General features: G+C 29.6%; 2 protein-coding genes across 2 annotated transcripts; both read left to right on the top strand.

Moving 5' to 3' along the window:
- Window positions 1-762: 762 nt before the first annotated feature.
- NPU (ATP-dependent helicase/deoxyribonuclease subunit B) lies at window positions 763-5,643 on the top strand. The gene is made up of 9 exons (XM_028069936.2): window positions 763-1,007; window positions 1,105-1,167; window positions 1,266-1,321; window positions 1,909-2,002; window positions 2,103-2,163; window positions 2,983-3,064; window positions 3,847-3,902; window positions 5,049-5,112; window positions 5,199-5,643. Exons 1-9 carry the CDS (start codon window positions 876-878, stop codon window positions 5,260-5,262), a joined length of 672 nt encoding a protein of 223 aa, XP_027925737.1. The 5' UTR covers window positions 763-875; the 3' UTR covers window positions 5,263-5,643.
- An 11,690-nt stretch (window positions 5,644-17,333) lies between these two features.
- Window positions 17,334-21,558, top strand: LOC114185725 (MATE efflux family protein). Its single transcript, XM_028073601.2, has 3 exons — window positions 17,334-17,407; window positions 17,947-18,153; window positions 20,033-21,558. Exons 2-3 carry the CDS (start codon window positions 18,031-18,033, stop codon window positions 21,437-21,439), a joined length of 1,530 nt encoding a protein of 509 aa, XP_027929402.1. The 5' UTR covers window positions 17,334-17,407; window positions 17,947-18,030; the 3' UTR covers window positions 21,440-21,558.
- The last annotated feature ends 2,105 nt before the right edge of the window (window positions 21,559-23,663 follow it).

Genomic DNA, 23,663 nt, shown 5'->3' with positions numbered 1-23,663 from the left:
TGTTAAATATTAATGATATATGAAAAAAATGTAACACTTTTATTAAAAAGACAACGAATTCCGATAATCGACTAAAACATATTTATCTCTTATTTTTATTCATTCATTTGTTTGATTATAATTGGACTTAGCTTTTTTAATTAGATAATTATATTTTAATTTACTTTTTTTTATCTATTTTTAATCTATTATTCTGATCACCTTTAAATAATTTATTTTTATTTTTTTTAATGATATGATACGATAATCTAAAAGTAATGAAAATAATAGGTTAAAAATAATAAGAAATTAATTAAAATATTATTATTTTTTCTCAGTAGTGACAATAATGGATCCAATAATGACAATGGCATCTATTGTAGTTGTCGATGGATGTCATGTCACAAAGAACATTGGCTTTTGCCTCTGTTGCTTGCAACAGCAGCGACATGGCTACCTGCAGAATAGAGAATGGAGTAGAAACCTGTACAGAGAGTAACACCAAACACTGCACCCTCTCTGCAATGCAATTATTGCATACATACTCTTTCATTCACAAGGCTTAAAAAAAACAAATAATAATTCATATCAATCACTCATTTCAAATTTTACTTCGGTACGGTTTGGGTACATCAAATGTTCTATATGGATTACGAGTCCACGTAAAAAAAACGAGAGGTTCAAAAGGAAAGAGAAGTTTTTTTTTTGTTTTCTAAATCGAGACCTTTTTGGCAATTGGGCCGTACGGAGTCCACAGGAGCATGGCTCGGTCCAATACGTAGAAATGGCAACACGGTGCTTCGACCTCCAAAACGGAGGGCGTAATGATGCTAATACGACAGCGTGAATCGGAGTCAGAGACCTGAAACGCTGAATTGTTGTTACAGTTGGCAGCCATGGCTGCAGCTACCGTGAAACTGCTTCTACCACTGTCGTTTTTGCTTCTGATGCCGTCGTTTCTTCCGATTGCTGTCGCTTACAGACCCGGCGACATCGTTCCCATGAGCCGCATGGGTCAATACCATTCCGTTCGTTCCCATTTACCTTTTAACTCTGTGTGATTTTCTCTTCCTTTCGCGCGGCGCTCTTTCATCTCTCACTCGTTTTCCTCTACTGTGATTGCAGTCGCGAACCGTGTGGCACGACCTCATTGGTCGCCACTGCCCCATCTTCGCTGTTAATCGCGAGGTATCGAGTTCATTGCATTAGGGTTTTCTTAATTTAATTAATTAATTAATTAATTATTATAATTCGCTATTTTTTCTTTCCGGGAGCTGGTTTTGTAGGTGTTGATGCCAATACCCAAACCCACGGGTTTCACTGGTGCTGATGCTTATAAATTGTGAGAAATTTAAATTCTCTTCTTTTAATGTGTGCCTTTTGAATTTATCTGGTTTTTAGTTGAGCGTTTGAATTTACCTAAATTATAAGGAAAAAAATGCTTCTATGTAAACTTGAACTTGGTAAGAAGTAACCCGAAGGATTTGCTGTTTGTACTGCGACTCTCTTTGTGAAATGAGGATTTTAGAATGATAGTTATTCTGTGCAGAGGGAATGGTGCGTGACTGATTCGTTTCTCTATTCAGGGATAATTATGCTGGAATATTGGTAAAATGAAAATTAGAAGGTAGGGCTATGAAATTTTAACCACATTTAAAACGAGCAATATGCTGGCGGGAGATCTGATTTTCTATTTTTCTTGTAGTGCATGGGTGAGAAAAGTGAACTTGGAATGCTTGTTACAGGAAATTAAATGAATAATGTATCATATTCCGAATGCAATTAAATGAAATTCTGTGCTATATATTTACTGTTCCATATATGTGGTGATTGCATTTCAGTTTCTTACTGGTTGACCTTGTCTCTTTAATTGCATTACTTCTTGGGAAAATATGGTTATAGTTTTTCTTATTTAAAATTTATCTGCAGATCATTTCAAGTTGGGAGGGAAAAGTTTTTAATCCCATGGCTTCTTGTGGTTAATCGCAAAAGTACAGAGGTTCCAATGATTGAAGTCAATCTGGTATTTTTGTGTTCAAGATAGGTCATCGATTTGATCTTGTTCAGTTTATTCAACTTTTGTTGGTAGCTCATCGATTGATTAGAATTTTAATGTAACGCAGAGGTATTCAGGAAGTGATTTTCATGGTGTCACGGCTAAAGTTGTGGATATGCCTCATCATTGTACGTTGTTCTTCTATAATCACATTTTTTAAAACATTGAGTTCTTTACGTAGAGGCTTATAACTGGGTTATGACACGTCTAACTCCACTACATTTCAGAACTTTAGAAAGTGAATGTATTATTCTTAGCTTACACATGTGACCTTTTGTCAAGATTCGTCTGAAATGTGTTTGAATATGGAAATGTTAGGGACTGTTTTATAAACTGTTTGTATAGATTCAAAAGATTTTTAGTTTATCGTTCCTAAAGTTTATTTGAAATTTTCAGCATTTAACTCTCTAACTCTTCAATTCCTTCCTTCTAATTTTATGTTTATCAAAATTTTCTTTTTATGACGTGACCATTCTACATATAAATTTTACCTAGCGTGTACAATTTCAATCACATTTATCATATTCATATGCATGGATGGTCCAGTCTCTGTTCTGTAGATTCTGCTCTAACTCCCACATGATAGTATTCACACGTTATTAGTGAAGACATTTTTCTTTTCTTTTCTTACCAATGTCTTAAGGCATACCATTCTCTGTTATTGTAAATGTTGAGAAACTTGAAGGTTGTGACTTAGTGTTATTAAACTTTTATTATCGATGATGAGAGCTGATTCTGTGGAACCTGTATATTCTGTAGACATTGGCTTTCATAAAGAATATTAGTAAGTTGATACCTTACACTTTAATGAATTCCTATATGTCATTTGTCTGGTATATTGAAGAGAAACATTGGGCAATATGATTACTTAAGTTTTGCTTTTATAACTCATTTCTAATGGCCTCGAGGACTTGGTTGTACTTACAGAATCTGTTTTTTCTTTATAGATATTGAAATTCACCCTGAGATTCGTAGACAATTCTGGGACCCTGAGCATTGGCCAAAGCATATACTTGTCCGATATACATGGTTTGTGTTATTTTAGTTTCAGCTGTGTATGTACACATTTTATATAGTTTGTCAATATTAATTTTGAAGTTTGAACAAATTTATTGTGTGGAAGCCCTTGATATAATTTGCTTGCATTCGAGGGATTGGGTTATGATGTTGGGATTCATTGTTTTGAAACCTTGTTATGCTAGTAGCGCTATGTGGTAGGACTTTTACTAGTTTTACTATAGTATTTTAACCTATGATATTAATCTAAAAAGCAGGGCAAGTTAACATTTTTGCGCTCATTGTATGATGATTTTGATCTTTTTCAGTTTCCCAAGATTCACAGGTATATGTTTGGATGCCCCTTTTTATTGATGAGGATATAGCAAACAAGTTGTAATTTAAATAATTTAATAGTAGTGTTTATGGCAACGGTTACTGTCACTACATGGTCCCTTATTTTGTTATTTCCTTTTGATTTGCAGTTCCCAATTTAGATAATCCTTCTGATTTGCAGTTCACAGTTCACCAACTTGACGACAAACATTTCTATTTATACACACACGAGGCATTAAGTTCATCTAAATCACTAATAACCTTTTTCCTGCAAACATAATTTGTTTTCTAAACTCTTATAGTTGCAGTATTTATTAAAACACTTGAATGAACACAGTTTTGGGTCAGTTGGTGATAGACATATGAACTTTCTGTGCTCCTCCTACATGTGTTAGTCATGTTCATCATTTTGAATAATAATAAATTTCATAGATTGGGGAAAGGAACAATTGCTTAGTATGCTTTCTGAAATATTTCAGGAAGGAGCATTCAGAGATAGACGTGACTTCAGGATTTTTTGTTCTGTTTGGTTCAGGTAAATTAATATCTTTCTCCTGATTCTTTGCATACATGGTGCATATTTAGTGAGAATACTTGATGATTGTGAGAAATGAGTGAGAACATTCTGTAATCACCCTTAGATAAAATTTAAGGGCCAGGGAGAATTTTAAATAAAAGTGCTCATGTGACTCTCTCCTCTCCCTCCCCCATGTGCTGGTTCCATGTTTCAGAGGTTTTTAGAATTGTTTTTCCGAAGTTCCGACATTTCTTGTAGTTCATCCTTTCATGAATTCTCCCTAAAATTTCTTCTTGTTCCAAACACCTGTAACAGCTTCTAGCTGAAATTCATTCTGCCCATATAGCCAGGAAAGTTGTTCTGATTTTGGTTCCCACCAAATTTATTAATGCATTACAGGATGTCCCGTTTCATCAAATGAATATTATATGCTTTTGGCCCACATATTGCTCAACTATCTGTTTAAACAGGAGCTATAAATACATAAGCAAGCTACATGTGACTCCTTCCATCAATGACCGTCATGACTATACTAAGTCATTTTCTCTTGTAAAGAATATAATGGCACTTATTTGTAGGTTATTGACCTGACAATGACCATAAGCACATATTATTGGCCCTTGAACAAAATCTTTCCTTCCTCGCCTGGTCCTGTATGTATTGAGAATTGTCATTTCTCTGAAACTTGGATGAGGGAAAGGTGGAATTGGGGTAAGGGGTTGGGAGGGGAAGAGTATCATATATTTTTTTTTTAATTTTAAAGTAACCCTGTCGTTTAGTTTGTTAAGACACACACAAACATCTAATGCTTAATGTTAAGACACCCGTACACACATCTCTTGTTAGCTTTCTTGTCAGTGTGTCGTCCGTGAAAATTGCAATATTAACTCTCATTCTGTTATACTTACCGATTGACGAGAGTAAATATTTTGTCACCCTTTATCTGTCATTTGCTGGAGACAACATACATGGCTGCACCATAATTTTAATTTTACAAATAATCGGAATTTTACCCTTAGGATTTCAACAGTGTACGTTTGCTCAGGATTTAAACTACTTGAGATATTCCTTTTTTAAAACCAAAATACTATGAATTTGTAGATAGCGTTGTATTTTACTAAGCGATTGTGCACTTTTGCTGTTTCTGCTCTTAAAAATATGCAGGCCTCATGTTGTCATTCATCCTTTCAATCTACGTATTGCAATCATCACGTGACAAATTCGAAAGGTACTTCTTGGTTCAAACTTGTAAAAAATGAAATTTCTTGTTTTGTTTATTCACGGCAGTATTTTTCATGCTGTTTGAATTCCCAGGTTTGTAAGGGAAACGGTTGTAGAAAGCAACCTGGCTGGTGAAGTGGTAGCAAAGGTTGAATAATGCAATGTACACATTGTAATATTGTATTCGTGAATAGACAAGATCTGTTTTGGAGGTGGAGAAAGGGGTTTTGTTGTTTCATCACACACAGGCTAAGAACCAGTTGTTTCTTTTCTTGGTGACGGAGGTGAGAGTGCGAGTTGGAGTGTATTAATTTTATCAGAACGAGCCGTGCATTGGGAAGCACCGAAAGTTGAGATATTGGGTGTATTAATTCATGGGGAAGGCTGAATTGTAACAACACTGCGTTAGGTTAAATACTTAAAATGCTATACAAAAATAAATCAGAATGTAAGGTATATTAGTTTAAACTGATCGGAATCATTTGACCCTGTTATTGAATTGGTCCTTTTCTTGTGATAATTATTTATCTTCATTCCACCCACCATCTTCACAAATCACTTTGATACTTCAAGATATCCTTCCCAATTGTTTTGTTTTTCTCCCGGAAGACTGTCATTTGTTTGTCTTGTAACTTCAGAAGTGTTAGTAATATTTTTATAATACACTCTTTTACATTTTATTGTTTGTTATAATTTTAGAACTATGATAGTGAGAGGTCATTATCGAAATATTTTAATAAAAAGATGGTTAAGTTGTGAGACAGAAATTAACTCCTAGTTAAATTAATAAATATTTTCTGCCAAATAAAACTTGTATTTATATAGTAAAATAAAGCTAAAAATAGTATTTAGAAATAATCCCGTCCAAATTCTTTTTAATAGATTTGTATTGGATAAAATATGATATTAGATTCAATTCTACAGTTTTAGTGATTAAGAAAGAAAGTGATTAGATGAATTATATATAATATTGAAAGCAAATTTGATTACTCTGAAGACATATGGATACCAAGTGATAACTATATATCCAAAATGTTAAAATGTGGTCGGATAATTCCTTAAATGTATTTTTCGAAAAAGAAAAAGGAACATATTTTTATATGAATAAAAAGGTTTATACATAACCTAATTATTAGAAGTTTTATTGCATTTTTTTTTCAAATTTTGATTTTTAACTAGTTCAGCGAAAAACACTATTCAATACTTTTTTTTCTTATTTTTCAAGTGTTTACATATATAAGTTTATTGAACCTAAATATGATTAACTTTCTCTCATATGGTTATGAAACAAAAAATGAACATGTATATGGTAGACAGTGTTTTTATACGATGTTGTATAAGAGTCAGGTTCTTGAAAATATTATACTTAAGAATACAATATCTAAACATATCTAAAAATATAATATCAACATTCTTCTTTCATGTAGATTATGTTTATGAATTATTTAAAGTGATTAAATGAACTTTTAAGTTTATAACAATCTTACAAGATTGTGTTTATATTTACTTAAATAATCTAAATTTACCTTATTTTTAATTTTTAATCAATGTGAAATTCTCAACATCTACAGATTAATATTATCTCACAGCATTAATTTGATGTTATTATATTAATTTATTATCAATTATTTATAAAATAAAACTATTTATATTTTACACACTTAGTTATGTGTGGAAATGAAGTGACAGTTAGTTTCAGTTGCCACCAAAATTTAGGCATGGACAGGTGTTGCTGTATTATCTGAGGCAAACTCAGTTCTCTGTGATGCTTCCAACAACATTGTCATTATCATCACTTCATCCTCCACACATAAAATAAAAAATTAAATATTATATCAAATATCAAACTCTTCATCACCCACTTACCACCCTTCAAAGTTCCTCTGACAACAATACTCAATTTAACAATAAATTAAAATTAAAGTAATGTTCTTTTGAATCATGTTTCTTATATAATTTCCTTTCTTCCTTCTATCAATTGTTTTTTCTTATTTCCCATGTCTATTATTTTTTGTTCCTTTTTCTTGGATTCATTCCTTCCTATAAAAAAATAGGAGAAACACATCATCATCACCATCAAGTAATACACAAGTGGGTTGTGGTCTTCGAGGGAAGAAACAAAAAATTAAATTAAATACTTAGTTCTAATATATAGAGCAAAGAGTCTCACTATTTTTTTCAAAATTATACTTTTTTATATTCTTACTCAACTAAACAAATAAAATAATGTTGTGAAACAAATCATAAGGGGTAGTTGGTATCCATTTTGATTCATGAAGAAGTGAAATGATGAAATCATCGGTGACATCAAGGGCATGTTTTATTGATGTAACAAATAAATAACACTAGACAAAATCATTAAACCTATAATTAATACTATTACTGGAACCAATAATTATTAGTGTTCTGCCTATACTCTACAGTATTTAAAAGTTATGCTTCAAATGTTATGATTTTAAAAGTATTAGTTGAGTTTAAATACTACTGTATTCCTAATTGATTTTTTTATGTATCATGAGTATTATATATAAAGCAGATAAATATTAGAAAAAATCGTATTGGGTGTACTTTTAAATTATTACTATAAAATTAATTGCTTTATCTATATATTTAAATGCTTCTAACAATACTCACTTAAAAAAGTATTGTATATAAATAACTTTTGTTACAGTTTTTTTTTTCTAAATTAATTAAAGAATATTATATTTTGAGGTACAAAAATTATTAAAATGAACTTTATTGAATAGCAACTCAAGAAATGTATTTTTTTTATCCCACCCTATGTTATTTTTCTTACTATTTCTACCCTTAAAGTCACCGACTTTATTTCTAACATCCTCACACATGTTAAAAGTTTGGACTGATTACAATCTGTATAGGTAATTTGGGCTGTGAAAGATTCGTTAGTTTTTCAATTTTTTAAGCAATCCAAATATCTTTTATTTTTAAAATTGAAAAAGTTTGATTCTCTTGTCATTTTTCTCTTACCTAAAGCCATGACAAATATTTACATAATTAAGGAATCATTATGAATATGAAATAATCGAAAAAAACAGAAATAAATTTTGGGCGAGAATGTATCAAAATTAAAAAAAAAAAACAATCGATTAGGATGTGAGAGATATAGGATTTCAAGAGGATACAAGTTTGAGTTTTTTTTCTTTTTTTTATTTAGTTTTATTATAGATCGAACGTGATTTGGGTAAACAACTTAAAAAATAATGAATATTGAATAAAGAGGTCATTGTGACACATGTTAGTTATTTTTAAAATATCAAATTATTTTTCGAAGATTTTGGTTCAAATAAAGGAGATCATAGTAACACGTTATTTATTTTAAAAATATCAAATTATTTTTCAAGGATTTTGATTTAATATGTGTTTAAAATAATTTTTGTTAACCAATTCAACTCGACGTATTTTTTGATATCATATTAGAGGATAATGGTATAACCTTTCTCACTGTAATAAAAAGATCAACTCAAATATAAAGGGAGTACATGAGTTTAGTAATATATATTTTGGTTAATATGTATTTTTTGGTGTAACTGTCGTTCTCTCACTCGATGGATTGCTCCTATTGACCTAGTTGTCTTATTCGCTGTCTAGCCCACTCTCCCTGACTTTCTTTTTTCTCCCTAGCTTGAAGGAGGGAGAGGCTAGATGGCAGAAGAGAAGGCAATGCCTCCTTATTCTTCGTTTTCGATTTGCTTGTCCATTTTTTCATTTTCACGTGAAGGAAGCAAAGCAACCTTAGTCTTAATTTGCCTTATCTTTTTTTTTTCGAATATCCCTGAAGCCTCGAGCCAAGGCAATCCGGAGATCAGTACGGACAACCCAAGCCCAGAGTTCAGCAATCAAGTTTGTAGCAACTTCAATTCTAGCTGCATAACCTCGAAGCCAGACGCCCTATCTTCCTCGATCCCACTCATGTTCGGATTCACTAACCATTCCCTTTCTCTTTTTGCATGTATGATTTCTTGATCGGTCGCTTCCTTTCGCTTTCATGCAGAAGACCCCCTACCGGCCAGAAAGAATTGTTTTAGATAGTATAGAGCGTAATATATATATATATATATATATATATATATATATATATATATATATATATATATATATATATATATATATATATATATATATATATATATATATATATATATATATATATATATATATATATATATATATATATATATATATATATATATATATATATATATATATATATATATATATATATATACACATATATATACATATATATTCGAGAAAAGAAGAGAAAAACTCCCTTTAATAGAAAGAAACAGAAGTAGTAGTTATGTTAACTATCTTACAAAGTAAGCTATTTCTAATAATATGACTAGCAAATAATTAATTTTTTAAATATAAATTAGAGTGTATTAATTAAAGATACCACAATTAATACAAAATTGATGTGTAAAACTGTTTATACTGTGAACCAATTTTACAAATATGTTTCATTCACTGAATTACCTTTTTTTAATGTGAATATCAATTATAGAAATTCATGCATTTCTTTCTAATAATTATATATATATATATATATATATATATATATATATATATATATATTTTTTTTTTTAAGATAGAAATGGAATGGTGTGAATGGAGATGGAGTAATAGGAATATAAATGGTGAAGATGAATGAGAACCGTGAAGATGGAGATTGATTAAACTTTTTTCATGAATTATAGCTAAAATGATTCAATTACCTCGATATAAGAATTAACTGGCCTACAAACTAAGATTATTCATTTTCTCTTATTCTGTGATTTTCGTAGTTGTTTTCTAATACTTAATACTTTCTATTGGAAAAGTACGAAAATATTTCTATAAATAATAAATAAACAACGTAGCATGAGAAAAGAGCAAGCATTCAAAATAATCAATATACCCTAGAACCTAGGTCTTTAATTTAACCAAACCCTAAACCACAACAATATTAAATACTATATATAGTTTTATTTAATTGTTTATTTTGGACAACTTTCATGAGATCACTTCTTTATAGAATGCTTTAGGAAAACCTAATAATGTCATAATGCTCATACATGTGGACATGCAAGGATTTGGAGACAAGGAACTGGTCGGACATAGTTTATAGTTTTAGGTTCCCCAAGTTGTGCAATATAATTAAAATAAAGTATCCTATGTCCTTATAATACCATATCCTTCTCAGAATTGTGTAAGACTAGCATGAAAGAGTTAAACAATTATTCTTTTGTAATAAATTTCTACTTTTGAACGTGTATGCCACCTTTTCAAAGAACCAACTTATAGGCCATTAACTTTCATTTACTTTGCTTTTCATGGGTTGTAGCTAGCAAAAAAGGATCAATATCAGAGTTAGATAATGTACGTGGAGTTTGAAAAAAACCTGTGTGGTTTGACAAAAGTGTTTAAAAATTCAGACTTAACTATACTTCTCTTTACCCAGCTCATTTGGTAATAATCTTTTTAAGAAAAGTCTCTTCTAATACCATCGCACTTTGTTTGGATAAGATATTTTAAGACGATTATTTATTTTCTTAAAAAAAATTGAAATGTTTAATGATAAAATATGTTGTTTGGGTAAGAATTTTTTTTGAAAGAAATTGAAATTCTAAAATTTTATTAGATTAATTTGAATTTCTTAAAATTATAGAGTTTCAAAATTTACCTAAAAAAAAAAGTAAGATTTTGAAATTCTTCGTATTCATAAATTCATATTTTAGTATTCGTAGTTTGGGTTAACCTAAACTTGAATTGATTTGGGTTTGAGTAGACTTAACTCAATCTCACTCATATCAACCCAAATTTGTTTGACATGGTCCTGGTCTGATGTCTCAGCCTACATGGGTCCAACTCGACTTGACCAAACCTAACTTGATTTATCGTAGACCCGATAGAACTTGATTCGACATGGGTCTAGCCAACTTGGTTGAACATGATTCTACCATGTCTCAACTTGACTTAGACTTAGTAAATTTGTCTTGACTTGGGCTTGAGCCGACTCAAATCCATTTGGGTATGGGTCGACTTAACTTGACCTGAGCTCGGATGTAAGACCCAGGATTTCCCGCATTTGGAAATCTTATTTACTATCTTGAATTTCAATAAAATTTTATTTTATCAAGTAATATCCATCTAGGGTGTTACATCAGACCGATTTGGCTCACTTAGGACTAAGCCGACTCGACTCAACTTAACTTGGATCGGGTCAACTCAGCTTAATCTAGACCAAGTCCAACTCGACTTGAATTGGTCTTTTTCGAAGTGGACCCACCTGACCTAACTTAGTTGAATGTGGGTCAACCTCGACTCAAATGAACGTGGACTTACGCCAGGCTTTACTCTAGCCTGTGCCAACTCAACTCCACACAAGCTTGGGTTGACGTGTCACGACTTGAATGGGCCATGACTGACTCTCTGATCTGACTCGACTCAACTTAGGCTCAAGCAAACTTGTCTTGACTCAACTTGACCAAGTCTTGATTAGGTTAGGTTGGACCTGATCTTAATCGGGCTAGGATCTACTTGGCCCTAGCCAAACTTGTCTAAATATGCAAACTCAGATGAAGGTGGAACCACCCTGACTCGACTAAATGTGGGATTCCATGACTCAACTCAACTTGGTTTGACTTGGACTTGGACTTGGACCAACTTGGCTTAACTTGGATCCGAGCTAAATCAGCTCGACTTGACTCAAGCCAATTCGACTCTACTTGGGCCAAGCCAACTCGACTTGACTTAAGTCAGGACCAAATCTATTTGTTCGAGGTTAGGCCTACTCAGACTAACTCGACTCGAACTCATGTCAACTTCACTTGTCTCTGATCTAGGTTGACTTGGCCAAAACTTACATAAGTTTAACCAGATATTATATATTTTATATTTTACTTTGTTCTGGTTTGATCTAGTATTTCATAAAAAAAATTACAAATATAAACTAAAAAAAATATTGAAAAACTTTAAGCAAAAAATAATATCAATTAAGATCAATTATAAAAGATTTTCAATATTTATATTCTTTTAATTTTTAACAATTTGGTATTTATATAACTTTTGAATTTGATGATAATTGAAATATTTTATTAAAAAAATTTAGAATTCATTAAATTTAAATTATCTTAATCAAACAAAATGTTTAAGAAGTAAAAAATTGAAATGAGATTAATTCAAATTCAAAATATATTTGAATGTCTTAAAAAGTTTTGAATATATCTGTTAACAATTTCATTATGTCATTACAAGACAGAAAAACGACAGTAAATTTTTTCAAAGTGAATATATCTTAACAATTTCAATACTTTCTGAGTTTCTCTTTGTTCTACTAATTTTACAGTACAAAAAATAAATAAACTATTAAAACCAGCGATTTCATTTTGCTTTTGTCTTCTAGCTGATCTTTTTATTTGCTTTCAAGAATCACCGAGAGTCCAAGATCAAAATCAATCTTTGTCCAAAAGCAATTGCTTGGAAGCCGGGAAAAAAACATATGAAATATATCTATATATTTATGTTAGAAGCGAGTTTTAAGCATAACTTAATCTCACAAAATCGGTTTGTAAAATGTGATTTGTATTTCACTTATATAATATGAAATTGTCTTATTTTTATAGAACTTTTAATTTCAATCATGTGAGCTGAAAATAAACAGATATTAATATTTAATTAAATAGGATATTGTACCGAGTTGCATTGTGTAAAAAACAAGTGAATTATTTTTAAAAATGACTACATGAAGAAAATATAATATATATTATGTATGAAGTTGATGAAAGGAATCTATGGTGGGAAACATATCTTAGGGTTGATTATTGAGGGTATAAAAAGTGCACGAGTGGATGTAGTTGACGTAATAATTGAGTATTGGAGCATAAGTGAAAAAAGAATACACCTATATGTTTCCTATGCAGAGGCTTCATTGTAGATTTTATGAGTTTGTCTCACATGCCAACTATAAACTTACTTTCGGATTTAATCATTCAATAAAGGAACACATACTATTCCCTTATTATAATGAATTTTATTTTATGATAATTAAAGTTTAAAATTAATTTTGTAAATTATTATTTATTACAATAAAAAGTGTTATATTTATTAAAAAATTCAAAAAATAATTATAGAAAGCACTTACAAAATTTAAAATGTAATTAATCAATGAAATCATTTATATTAGTAAAGATAAATTCGGTAATGAAATATATACAACAGTAATTACAGTTAACAAAAGCAATTATCTTTATTAATAACTATGAACTCATAATAAAAATATAAAAATTAATTTTTCAAGTTATTATTAAAATAATTTATTAATTTATTTAAAAATAATTATAAAATTTAAAGGGAAAAATAGCGAATAAAATAATTTATATTAAAACCGGCAAAATCGACAATGAGATGTGAGCACAAATCATATACCGTTTATTAATAGGTATTGATTAATAGCTTGTAAAAACACATGCATTATATATACATGTCCTCTTTATCGTAGATAATTAATTTAATTTAAAAAAACGAATTTAAATAAAAAATAATTTAAAAGACTAAAATAATCAAATAATTATTTTAATTTTAAAAATAATTAAATTTAAATTAAGGTGGGTTCAAATAGAAATCTAATTATTTTAGTTTAAAATAATAGTTATTTAAAAAATAAAATTCAAAAGAAAATGTCTACATAAAAATGTCAATTCTCTTTATATATATAGTTTCGATCCCAATCCAAGTTCGTCCGGTAGCCATTGTTAGGAACAACCACCGCACTCCTAAAATATTGTCCGCTTTGGAGCATTTTTTGAACTCCTTCACGGTTTTGTCTTTAAAATGCGTCTCAAAGGGTGGAGGGAGGTAGAAGTATTTAAACTTCGTTTGACCTCGACTCCTAAGCGATATGGAACTTATTGGGTATTTAGAAATTATGGTATAAACTTTGAAGAATATAGAATGAAGATAATAATCATGGATTAATTATTAATTCTTAATTATTTAATAACCAGTGAATGTGAATTGTTTACTAAGCATCAAGATATTGAGAATCAGTCAACCGTCACTTGTTTAACCCATCTAAACCAAAATATTTACTAAATTCAAAACTAGTGAGAATCAATTCAAAACTTAAATAAAATTCATATTTACCCAAGGCAAGAGAGCAAAAAAAAATATGGTGTTCCTAAACTATAACAATCAAATTGCATTGCATCTGAGTTCAATAATTAACTATCAACACAATTAAGCAGCAAAGAAAAATGAAGAAACAGAAAAGGAATTACGAAGTGAAAGGAGACCGTGGGCGACTGTCGCTGGTGTGGGTGACCGTAGCCTAGTTACCTTCACAGCTGTTAGGAGACAAAAGATTAACGATTAGGGCAAAACAACAACGAGAAAAGAAATGTGGTGGTGGTAGTGATAATGGTGTTGATGGTGGTGGTGGTAATGGTGGTGGTGCTGATGTTGGTGGTGGTAAAGGTTCTAATGTGGAGTATTTTTTAAAGTAGGATATTATTTTTCTTTAAGTGTCGACAAAATGTAAAACTACATAATTTAATTAATTATAATTTATATTAAATAAATAATATTTTAGCTATTGAAAATATTAAGTGACTACTTAATATAGTAAATATATTTTATAATATAATACTTTATTTGATGGCTAAATTGGTGGCTAAAGTATTAGATATTGGATAATGTTTTAGTGAGCAAAAAGTACTTAGTGACTAACTAATATATTTAACATATTTTATAAAATAATATTTCTTTCGGTCACTAAATCGATGACTAAAACATTACATATTAAATATTGTTTTAACGACAAAAAATATTTGGGGCTAATTACCATATTAAATATATTTTACAAAAATAAAATTTATTTTGGCGCTAAATCGATGGCTAAAATATTACATATTAAATAATATTTTAGCGACCGAAAGTATTCGGTAGCTAATTACCATATTAAATATATTTTATAAAATAAAATTTATTTGGTTGCTAAATCGATGGCTAAAATATTAGATATTAAATAATATTTTAGCGACCGAAAGTATTTGGTGGCTAATCACCATATTAAATATATTTTACAAAATAGAATTTATTTCGGTCGCTAGATCGGTGGCTAAAACATTATATATTAAATAATGTTTAGCGACTGAAAATATTCGTGACTAATTACCATATTAAATATATTTTGCAAAATAAGATTTATTTTGGTTACTAAATCAGTGGCTAAAATATGATATTTAGAGACTAAAAGTTTTCGGTGGCTATTTCAGTCGCTATAGTAATGAATATTATTGTACATTTATTTGGTCGTTAAATCAGTGACTATTTGCGACTACTATGAATCGGTGGCTATTTTAGTCACAATTTGCGACTAAATTATTTCGGTGGCTAAAATATGATATTTAGAGACTAAAAGTTTTCGGTGGCTATTTCAGTCGCTATAGTAATGAATATTATTGTACATTTATTTGGTCGCTAAATCAGTGACTATTTGCGACTACTATGAATCAGTGACTATTTCAGTCACAATTGTCGACTAAATTATTTTGGTGGCTAATATCAGTGGCTAAATTGCATTTCTCTAGTAGTGTAAGCTAAGGATGTGTTCGCTCTTTACCCTTCGTCACATCTTACGAAATAGTTAATCAACAATCACACGTGAATGAATCGAAAATAATCGTCAACTAATTTTATGTGATTTTTTATGAAAATAAAGTCACAAAATTATTGATCTGAGAATTTTTTCTTTTCAAATGCGGATTTATAGGGAATTCAGACTTAAATGAATGAGAACATAACATGATGTTTATTGTAGTAATGAATAATTATCAAACTAGATAATGATAATTTTTTTTGTAAGAGAGCTATGGATAGATTGAAATCTAAAATATAAAATATGTTTTATATATATATATATATATATATATATATATATATATATATATATATATATATATATTATGCAAAAGGGTTGAATTACCTAAATACTTTTCTATTTATTAATTTTTATTGTCAATAAAAAAGGTGTATTTACTAAAACAAAAATTAACATATTGATATTAATTTTTACTTTAGTAAATATACGTTATAATTATTGAAGATTAAATATGTGTTTAAATACCTAAATCATTATCGAAATTTAAACAAATTATCAAAATTAAACATTTTATATTATGATCACAATTTTTTATTATCTTCCTAACAACAAAATCTTTCGATAGTTATTATACTAAACCAACTATTTCTACTCAAATACATTTTATATCATTTTATTATGAATATGCTTTAGATATTATAAAAATGATTTTCGTCGAAGTAGATATAAGATATATATCTCTCTACTAACGTGCAGTACTAGGAAATAACGACAATGGGAGAGAATCCGATTAGTTATGTGGCAGCACATAATATGTGGGATTCAATTCAAGCTTGATTGACTTGAGTTTGTTAATGTCTCTTATTACAAAAACAAACTTGTAGTAGCAGACAACAATTTACAACATAGTTTACTGTACCTAAGTAATATTCGTTTTTCCTTAAAGCTAACTAGTGACAAACACATTTGAAAGGAAACACATGCATACATTATGATTTGTGAACAACAGTTAATTAATAATTAAGATAGATCGACCTAATTAATTGAGGAGATTGAAGCCTTCACGTGCCTTACTTTGCAACATATATGATGACACTTCTTCTTCAATGCCTTCATTCTTAATCATGCTACTCATCTTCCAACACTTTCTTCATTCAATTTACCTATTCTCTCTTCAGAACTCAGCTGCTACGTACGACACTGATGCCAACTTGATCTTAATTAAATCAAAAAATTTACCAGGAAAATAATTAAGATAAAATATTAATTTATAGTTATGAGAATATATAACATCATAAAAAAAATCTTATACTATCTATAACAGTTTTTATTACTGTTTTATGTTCATGTTCAATGGACTAAGACATTGTTTGGACACCTAACCCTGTTGTGTTACAATGGAACTGATATCTCAGTACGTATCTGAAGCGAACTTAACCTAACAAAGGACGAAGAGAAAGAAAAAAGTATAAAAAAGGGCATATTATTAGCACTTCTTGGACATGATATTATTGTTTTATACAAAATATGAAAGAAAACAATAAAAGTGAGTGGTAGCAGCTACAAATTGCTATTATTTTAAGAAGTTGCAATATTAAAGACGAGTATAAATCAAACACTAAGGTTTAGTTAGAGATGTAAGTGTTTTTCTTCCAAACACCTTTCTGCAGTTTCGTCTTCTCTTAGTGTTTTGGATATGAAGGTTTGGCTCTCTTCTTCTCCATTTTTTTTTCTTTTTTTTTATATGTTAATGTATGATATACCTAGCCGAGGGAAGCAAAATCTTATTATATGATCGATTCAGCAAATTAAAAACAAGGGTAACTCCATTTCAGACATATTTTTTTAAACATCACTTTTAAGACTCTCGTTCTTTTTGTGTTAGTATTTTTCGTCTCTTAGGGGTTGGGAAAGATCATCGATAAGCTTTAATTTTGTTCCTTTACATTCCCAGTTTTGTTAATAATAATATATAGAACATCATTATTCTTTAAATTAATTCTCAAGAGTTAGCCTACTATTAATCGTACCGATTTTTCTCTGTAAAATATTTATTAATTACACAAACTAATACTTCAAACACACGAAATGGTTACTGAATTTACCTTCACTCAAGAACTTTGATTGGCAACATTCTACATATTTTAGTTAGAAAGACATTCTATGCAACTAATGCACGACATTGGAACAATTAGTGCTATTTTCTGGTACTTAATGTTTTGTTATCTCTATTCTATTTAGCAAGAACTGTGATAAACATGTGCACTGGTGCTGAATCTGAAGGAAGTGTAGAAGGTAACCCTGTGACCAAGTCAAAGGTTGGCCATGAGAAGCAGTGAAGGTAGGGAAACAACAAGAAACTGTGGTTGTGGCAGGTTTCTTCATGACCTTCCTCAACAGTTACACAACCTTCTCAGCGAACTTTTCCCTACCCTTTCTCTCTCTGAGGTTCGTAACTATATCTCTTCCTCTCTCTCTGTGTATGGTGGTTTTTGTTCTGCAACTTTTTCTGCTGCCATGATTCCACTTCTGAGTTCTTTTCTGTTGGGTCAAAAAGTGAAAATATCGTAATTTGTAGGGATTAAAAAACAATTGATCTTGTCCATGTTGTACGGAAAGGAACCGTAATAAAAAAACCTATTTAGCATTGCCAAAGATTTTATTTTTTTATTATGTTATTCCTGTCTCTGCCCATGGTTGTTGAGACGATGGTTTCAGGTTTCATTAATGTTACTTTCTTGATGATATTTTACACACTTTATAAATATTTATTATTTTTTTATCATTATAATAGAATATAGTTCACCGAACCTTTTTCTATTTTCTCATTCTTTTCCTCAATTATGCAAACGAGAAATAATATTTGTTACGAAAATAAGTTAACATGTATTTTAAACTTGTAAACTCTAAAGCCTGAAATTGATGTATAAAATTCATGTCCATTTTTCTAAATCACTAACGTAATAATTTACTCTAGTTACTATATGAGTTAAGAGCTACTATGTTAGAAATTCTTAATGTCCAACGGCAACATCCAGATCACGGACCTCTGTTATAATTTCCTCTATAGAAAATATCATTTACACCTTTCATATTTTAAATTTTATTTTATATTACGAATATTCTTCAATCGATGGTTAGAGACTATGAATATCATTTAAATGAATTTGTCTCTAACAATTTTTTTTTTCATGATATAAAAATCACAATAACACATTCAAAGAATTGAGTTATCTATTATTTTGTAAGACGAGTTGGTTCTATATGTTAGATTTTTATATTGAGCACAAGTTCATCGAGAAACCTCGGATTATAACATAGCATATATATATATATATATATATATATATATTGGGGAAACATAACATAATCTTGGTCGAGTTGGCTAAGTTGATAGAATCACACAAGTACCGCAATTTAAGGTTTAATTAGTATTTGTTGTTACTCTACACTTAATGTGTGTCGTTTAGGCAATCATTAATTATATTGGGATATTAGTACTATTTTACTTTTAGATTTTTTTTTTCGCGTACTTTAAGGTAAACACGTTTGAATTAATTTAAAAAAGAAAAGTATTTTTGTAAGCATTAATAAGAGACAACAAAACTTTGTCCTCAAACCCCGAAAACAATGTATCATTTTAGGGTGTGATTTTTAAATATACAAATAACATTAAAAAACTACAACATGGTATTATTTAATGACTTGCATCAAAATCCATGAAAAGTTTGTGACGATAAATTACATGCAATTATTATCAGTAATATTCAATGAGTTAGTCGATTTATGAACTAACTTAATAGGAAGTTGATTTAGATTTATGAGATGGGACACAGTGGTGAGTCCAGACTACAAAATATGTATTAAACAAAAATTGATTTAGATAAAAAAAACATTTAATTATTTATATAAATTAACATATATGAATAAAAACTAATTATTTAATAATTATATATGTTCCATTAAATAATTATTTTTTATTCCGCTAATTTTCTGGGTTGGCAAGCTAACCTAATTTGTTTGTGTTAAGGTTTAAATAAATAATCATAACAGGTAGAACTTAACTTCACAGTAGTTGACGTGCCAGTGTCAACTTTTTCGAAACGAATTTGAGAGTTCATCCATAAAACAAAAGTATATTCTTTGCAATTTATTATAATAGTATAATAATATAGATAATTCTACCATCAAAGACAAATAATATACATATTACATCACTCCAATAGTTATCTATCAAATAGATATATTTTAAAGGAAAATTAGAGTTAGAATTAAAAGATGAGAATATTTTTTTATTTTGAATAGAAACGCACTTGCATGCATGCAGGTGAAAGAAGAGTTCAAATCACTAGCGAACATTGCATGTCCAATAATGATGACGAACGTGCTTCTGTACTCAAGATCTGCCATTTCCATGCTTTTCCTGGGTCGGCAAGGGAAAGTGGAGCTAGCTGGAGGAGCACTTGCAATAGGGTTTGCAAACATCACTGCAAATTCATTCCTCAAGGGTCTTACCATGGGAATGGACCCAATTTGTTGCCAAGCATATGGAGCAAAAAGATGGTCAGTTCTAAGCCAAACCTTTTTCAAAACCTTGTGCCTTCTCTTCCTTGTTGCCATCCCCATTTCACTACTATGGCTAAACATGGCCCCTCTCCTACACTGGCTAGGCCAAGACCCTGAAGTCACACAGGTTGCACAGGTTTACATGGTCTTCTCTATCCCAGAGCTCCTTGCACAAGTTCATCTCAATCCATTGAGGTCTTTCTTGAGAACACAAGGCTTAACAGCTCCACTAACAGTAGCTGCATCTTTTGCAGCCATTTTACACCTTCCAATAAATTACTTCTTTGCTACATATTTGAAGCTGGGAGTGAAAGGCATTGCACTAGCCACAGGTTTGAACTCCATAAACATGATCCTAGGCTTAGTGCTTTATCTTCTTCTGTCAGAGAAGCCTCTAAAACCTTGGGAAGGAGCCACTGTTCTCTCTTCTTTTCGTGATTGGAGACCGTTGCTTACTCTGGCATTGCCAAGTTGCATCTCAGTGTGCTTGGAGTGGTGGTGCTATGAGATAATGCTCTTCCTATGTGGGCTTTTGAGTAATCCACAAACCACTGTTGCTACCATGGGTGTCCTGATTCAAACAACTGGGTTCCTATATGTGTTCCCATTTTCATTGAGTGCTGCCTTGACAACACAGATTGGTCACTCACTAGGTGCAGGGCAACCCTTACGTGCACAAAGTACAGCCACAATAGGACTTTTCATAGCATTTGCATCTGGGGTCTCAGCCTTTGTTTTCTTGATGTTTGTGAGGAAAGTGTGGGGGAAACTCTTCACGACTGAGACACAAATTGTTGATATGGTCACAACCATACTTCCAATTCTGGGGTTGTGTGAGATCGGTAACTGGCCTCAAACTGCTGCTTGTGGGATCTTATCAGGGACTGCACGCCCTTATGTGGGTGCAAGAATAAACCTTTGTGCTTTTTACTTGATAGGGTTGCCAGTTGCAGTTTTTGCTGCTTTCATGCACAGATACCAGTTGAGGGGTTTGTGGTTTGGCATGTTGGCTGCACAAATTTCGTGTTTTGGAATGATGGTTTACACATTGATTCAAACAGATTGGGGGCATCAAAGTAAAAGAGCTGAGCAACTGGCTCGAACAACAGATGACGAGGAAAATGTAAATGATGATGAGGAATGTGGACTCCTTAATTCTGATTTATGAGACATTTAAATCAATTTTGCATATGATAGTCATGGGTACATAACCACTTTCACAAAAACCTTGAGTTATTGAGATTTCTATGTAAAGCTAACGCGGAAAAAAAAATAAAGACTAGAAGTGATAATATTATAAAAGGCAAAAGAGAACAAATTTGATAACTAAGAAACACAAAAATATAGAATGGTATTGGGCCCAATAACTTTATTCACTCCGATAAACATTGTTAAAACACATTCAGTTTTGCTATTAACACTCCCCTATTTTAGTTATTTTATTTAAAAAAACAAAATCTATCGTATATGCATTTCTATGAATTTCTACTGCACACAAATATGTGTGTGTTTTATGTGTTGGGTGTACTTTAAAAAAACACGTTTTCATTTTATATCATGCCACCTTAAAAAAGAAAATGTTGATTAATTTTCATGAATTCCTAACCTGTGATAGTTGGAGAAAATGACTTAGGCTAGAAAGTCCAATAAGAAGAAGACACTGATGTGAAAGAGATGAAGATTTATTTCTACAAAACTCTCCATTTTGGTACTTTGAAAAAATGGAACAAAACAATATTATATTAAAAAAAAAAAGAAAAGTGGTTATAATGTTAGTGTCTGAAATGATCATTCGTTCACTATCATTGATGGTAGTGATTATAGTGATGTATAATAAAATGTTGGCTTTTAATCTTGTTGGAAATTTTGTATAAATTAGAGATTAGAGAAGAGATTAAATTATGATATACAAGTGGATTGTATCTCATTTTACAACTAGTGGTGTGAGATTGAGTGGAAGAGCGAAAAGAAAAGAAAAAAAAAAGAGAGTGAAAGACTGAAAAGTGTATTTTTTTTCTTTTGGATTGAAACAAAAAAAAAAGAGTGAAAAAAATAAATAAATAATTGTAGTTGATTTGATTGCTATAACAAAAGAATTGCTTTGTATAATATATATTTAAAATATAATTGATAAAATAACTGTTTAAAAACAATTTAATGTAAAAATAATTTTAAAAATACAAATTGGACTTAAAATAAATTTTAAATAGAAATGAAAACATATTATAACATTTAACCAATAAAAAAAATATCTTTTATTATTTTAGTAATTATTATTTTAATTATTAATTTACAAAACAAAAATATGAAAAGTTCATAATCATAAATTGTTTTACCATAATCATTTATATATTTGTTTCCCATCAAATATGCACAACATTATACCGAAAGTTCAAAGAATATTTTTTATTAGCATGTTTATTTTTTCTCACATTTTTATTTGCATAATTTTTCTGATCTTTTATTTAAAGTTTATTTGTAAATATGATATGTAAATTTATTTTAATAAGCTTTATGAGATTTATTATATTATTCTCTTTAGAACACATAAATATATATTTTCATTACAAAAAAAAAATCTAAGGTATTTTAGTTATTAAAAATAACTAATCACAATTTAACTACCAATTTAAAAAATTAAAAGTTATTGATAATTAAAATAGTTTATATTATAAATAAAAAAATAATCGATCTCTCAATTAGATATCGAAATAGTTTCTATCATTAATTGATTGCTAATATTAATTATCAAAATTTTAGCTATCAAATAAATTTTTTATATTTTTTTAATAACATTTGCAAGTAAAAAAATTTTTTATAGGTTTCTTGTGAATTATGTCTATCAACAATTTATTGAAATTTGAATAAAATTATGCATTTTTTATAAATATTTTTTTATAGTATAGCAAATTCGATTAAACCAAACAAGCTCGTTGAATTGATTCTAATTTGAAAAAAAATCATAAATCTAAATAAATTAAAATTAATTAATTTGATTTCAATTTTCTTCGTCTTTATTTAAATTGATTCGTTGATTTGAGGTGTTAGTATAAATCATTAATTTTATTTATAATTTTTTAAATATTAAACTTTCGCTTTTTAATTAAAATATTATTTGTAGATAAAATAAATGAGGTGAGTGACATAATATTAAATATACTAAAACTGTAAAAGAGATAAAAAAATTAAATAAATAAAATTTAAGTGCCATTTATCATAATATCTAAAAAAGAATTGTATTTCTTTTTCAAAATACAATTAAATAAAACACTGGGTATGACTTTTTAAAACTCGTAATCATCAATTTCATTGTCACAAAATTCGTCATAAATTTAGTATAAAAATTGGTATTATTTGTTATGAAAATCATAAAAATGTAACAAATTAGAATG

Source organism: Vigna unguiculata, chromosome 5 (assembly GCF_037176805.1).
Source record: "Vigna unguiculata cultivar grain cowpea cultivar isolate G323 ecotype 2 chromosome 5, ASM3717680v1, whole genome shotgun sequence".
Taxonomy (NCBI): domain Eukaryota; kingdom Viridiplantae; phylum Streptophyta; class Magnoliopsida; order Fabales; family Fabaceae; genus Vigna; species Vigna unguiculata.
Note: the sequence above shows the minus strand (reverse complement) of the source record. Positions and strands in the feature narration are given on the sequence as shown.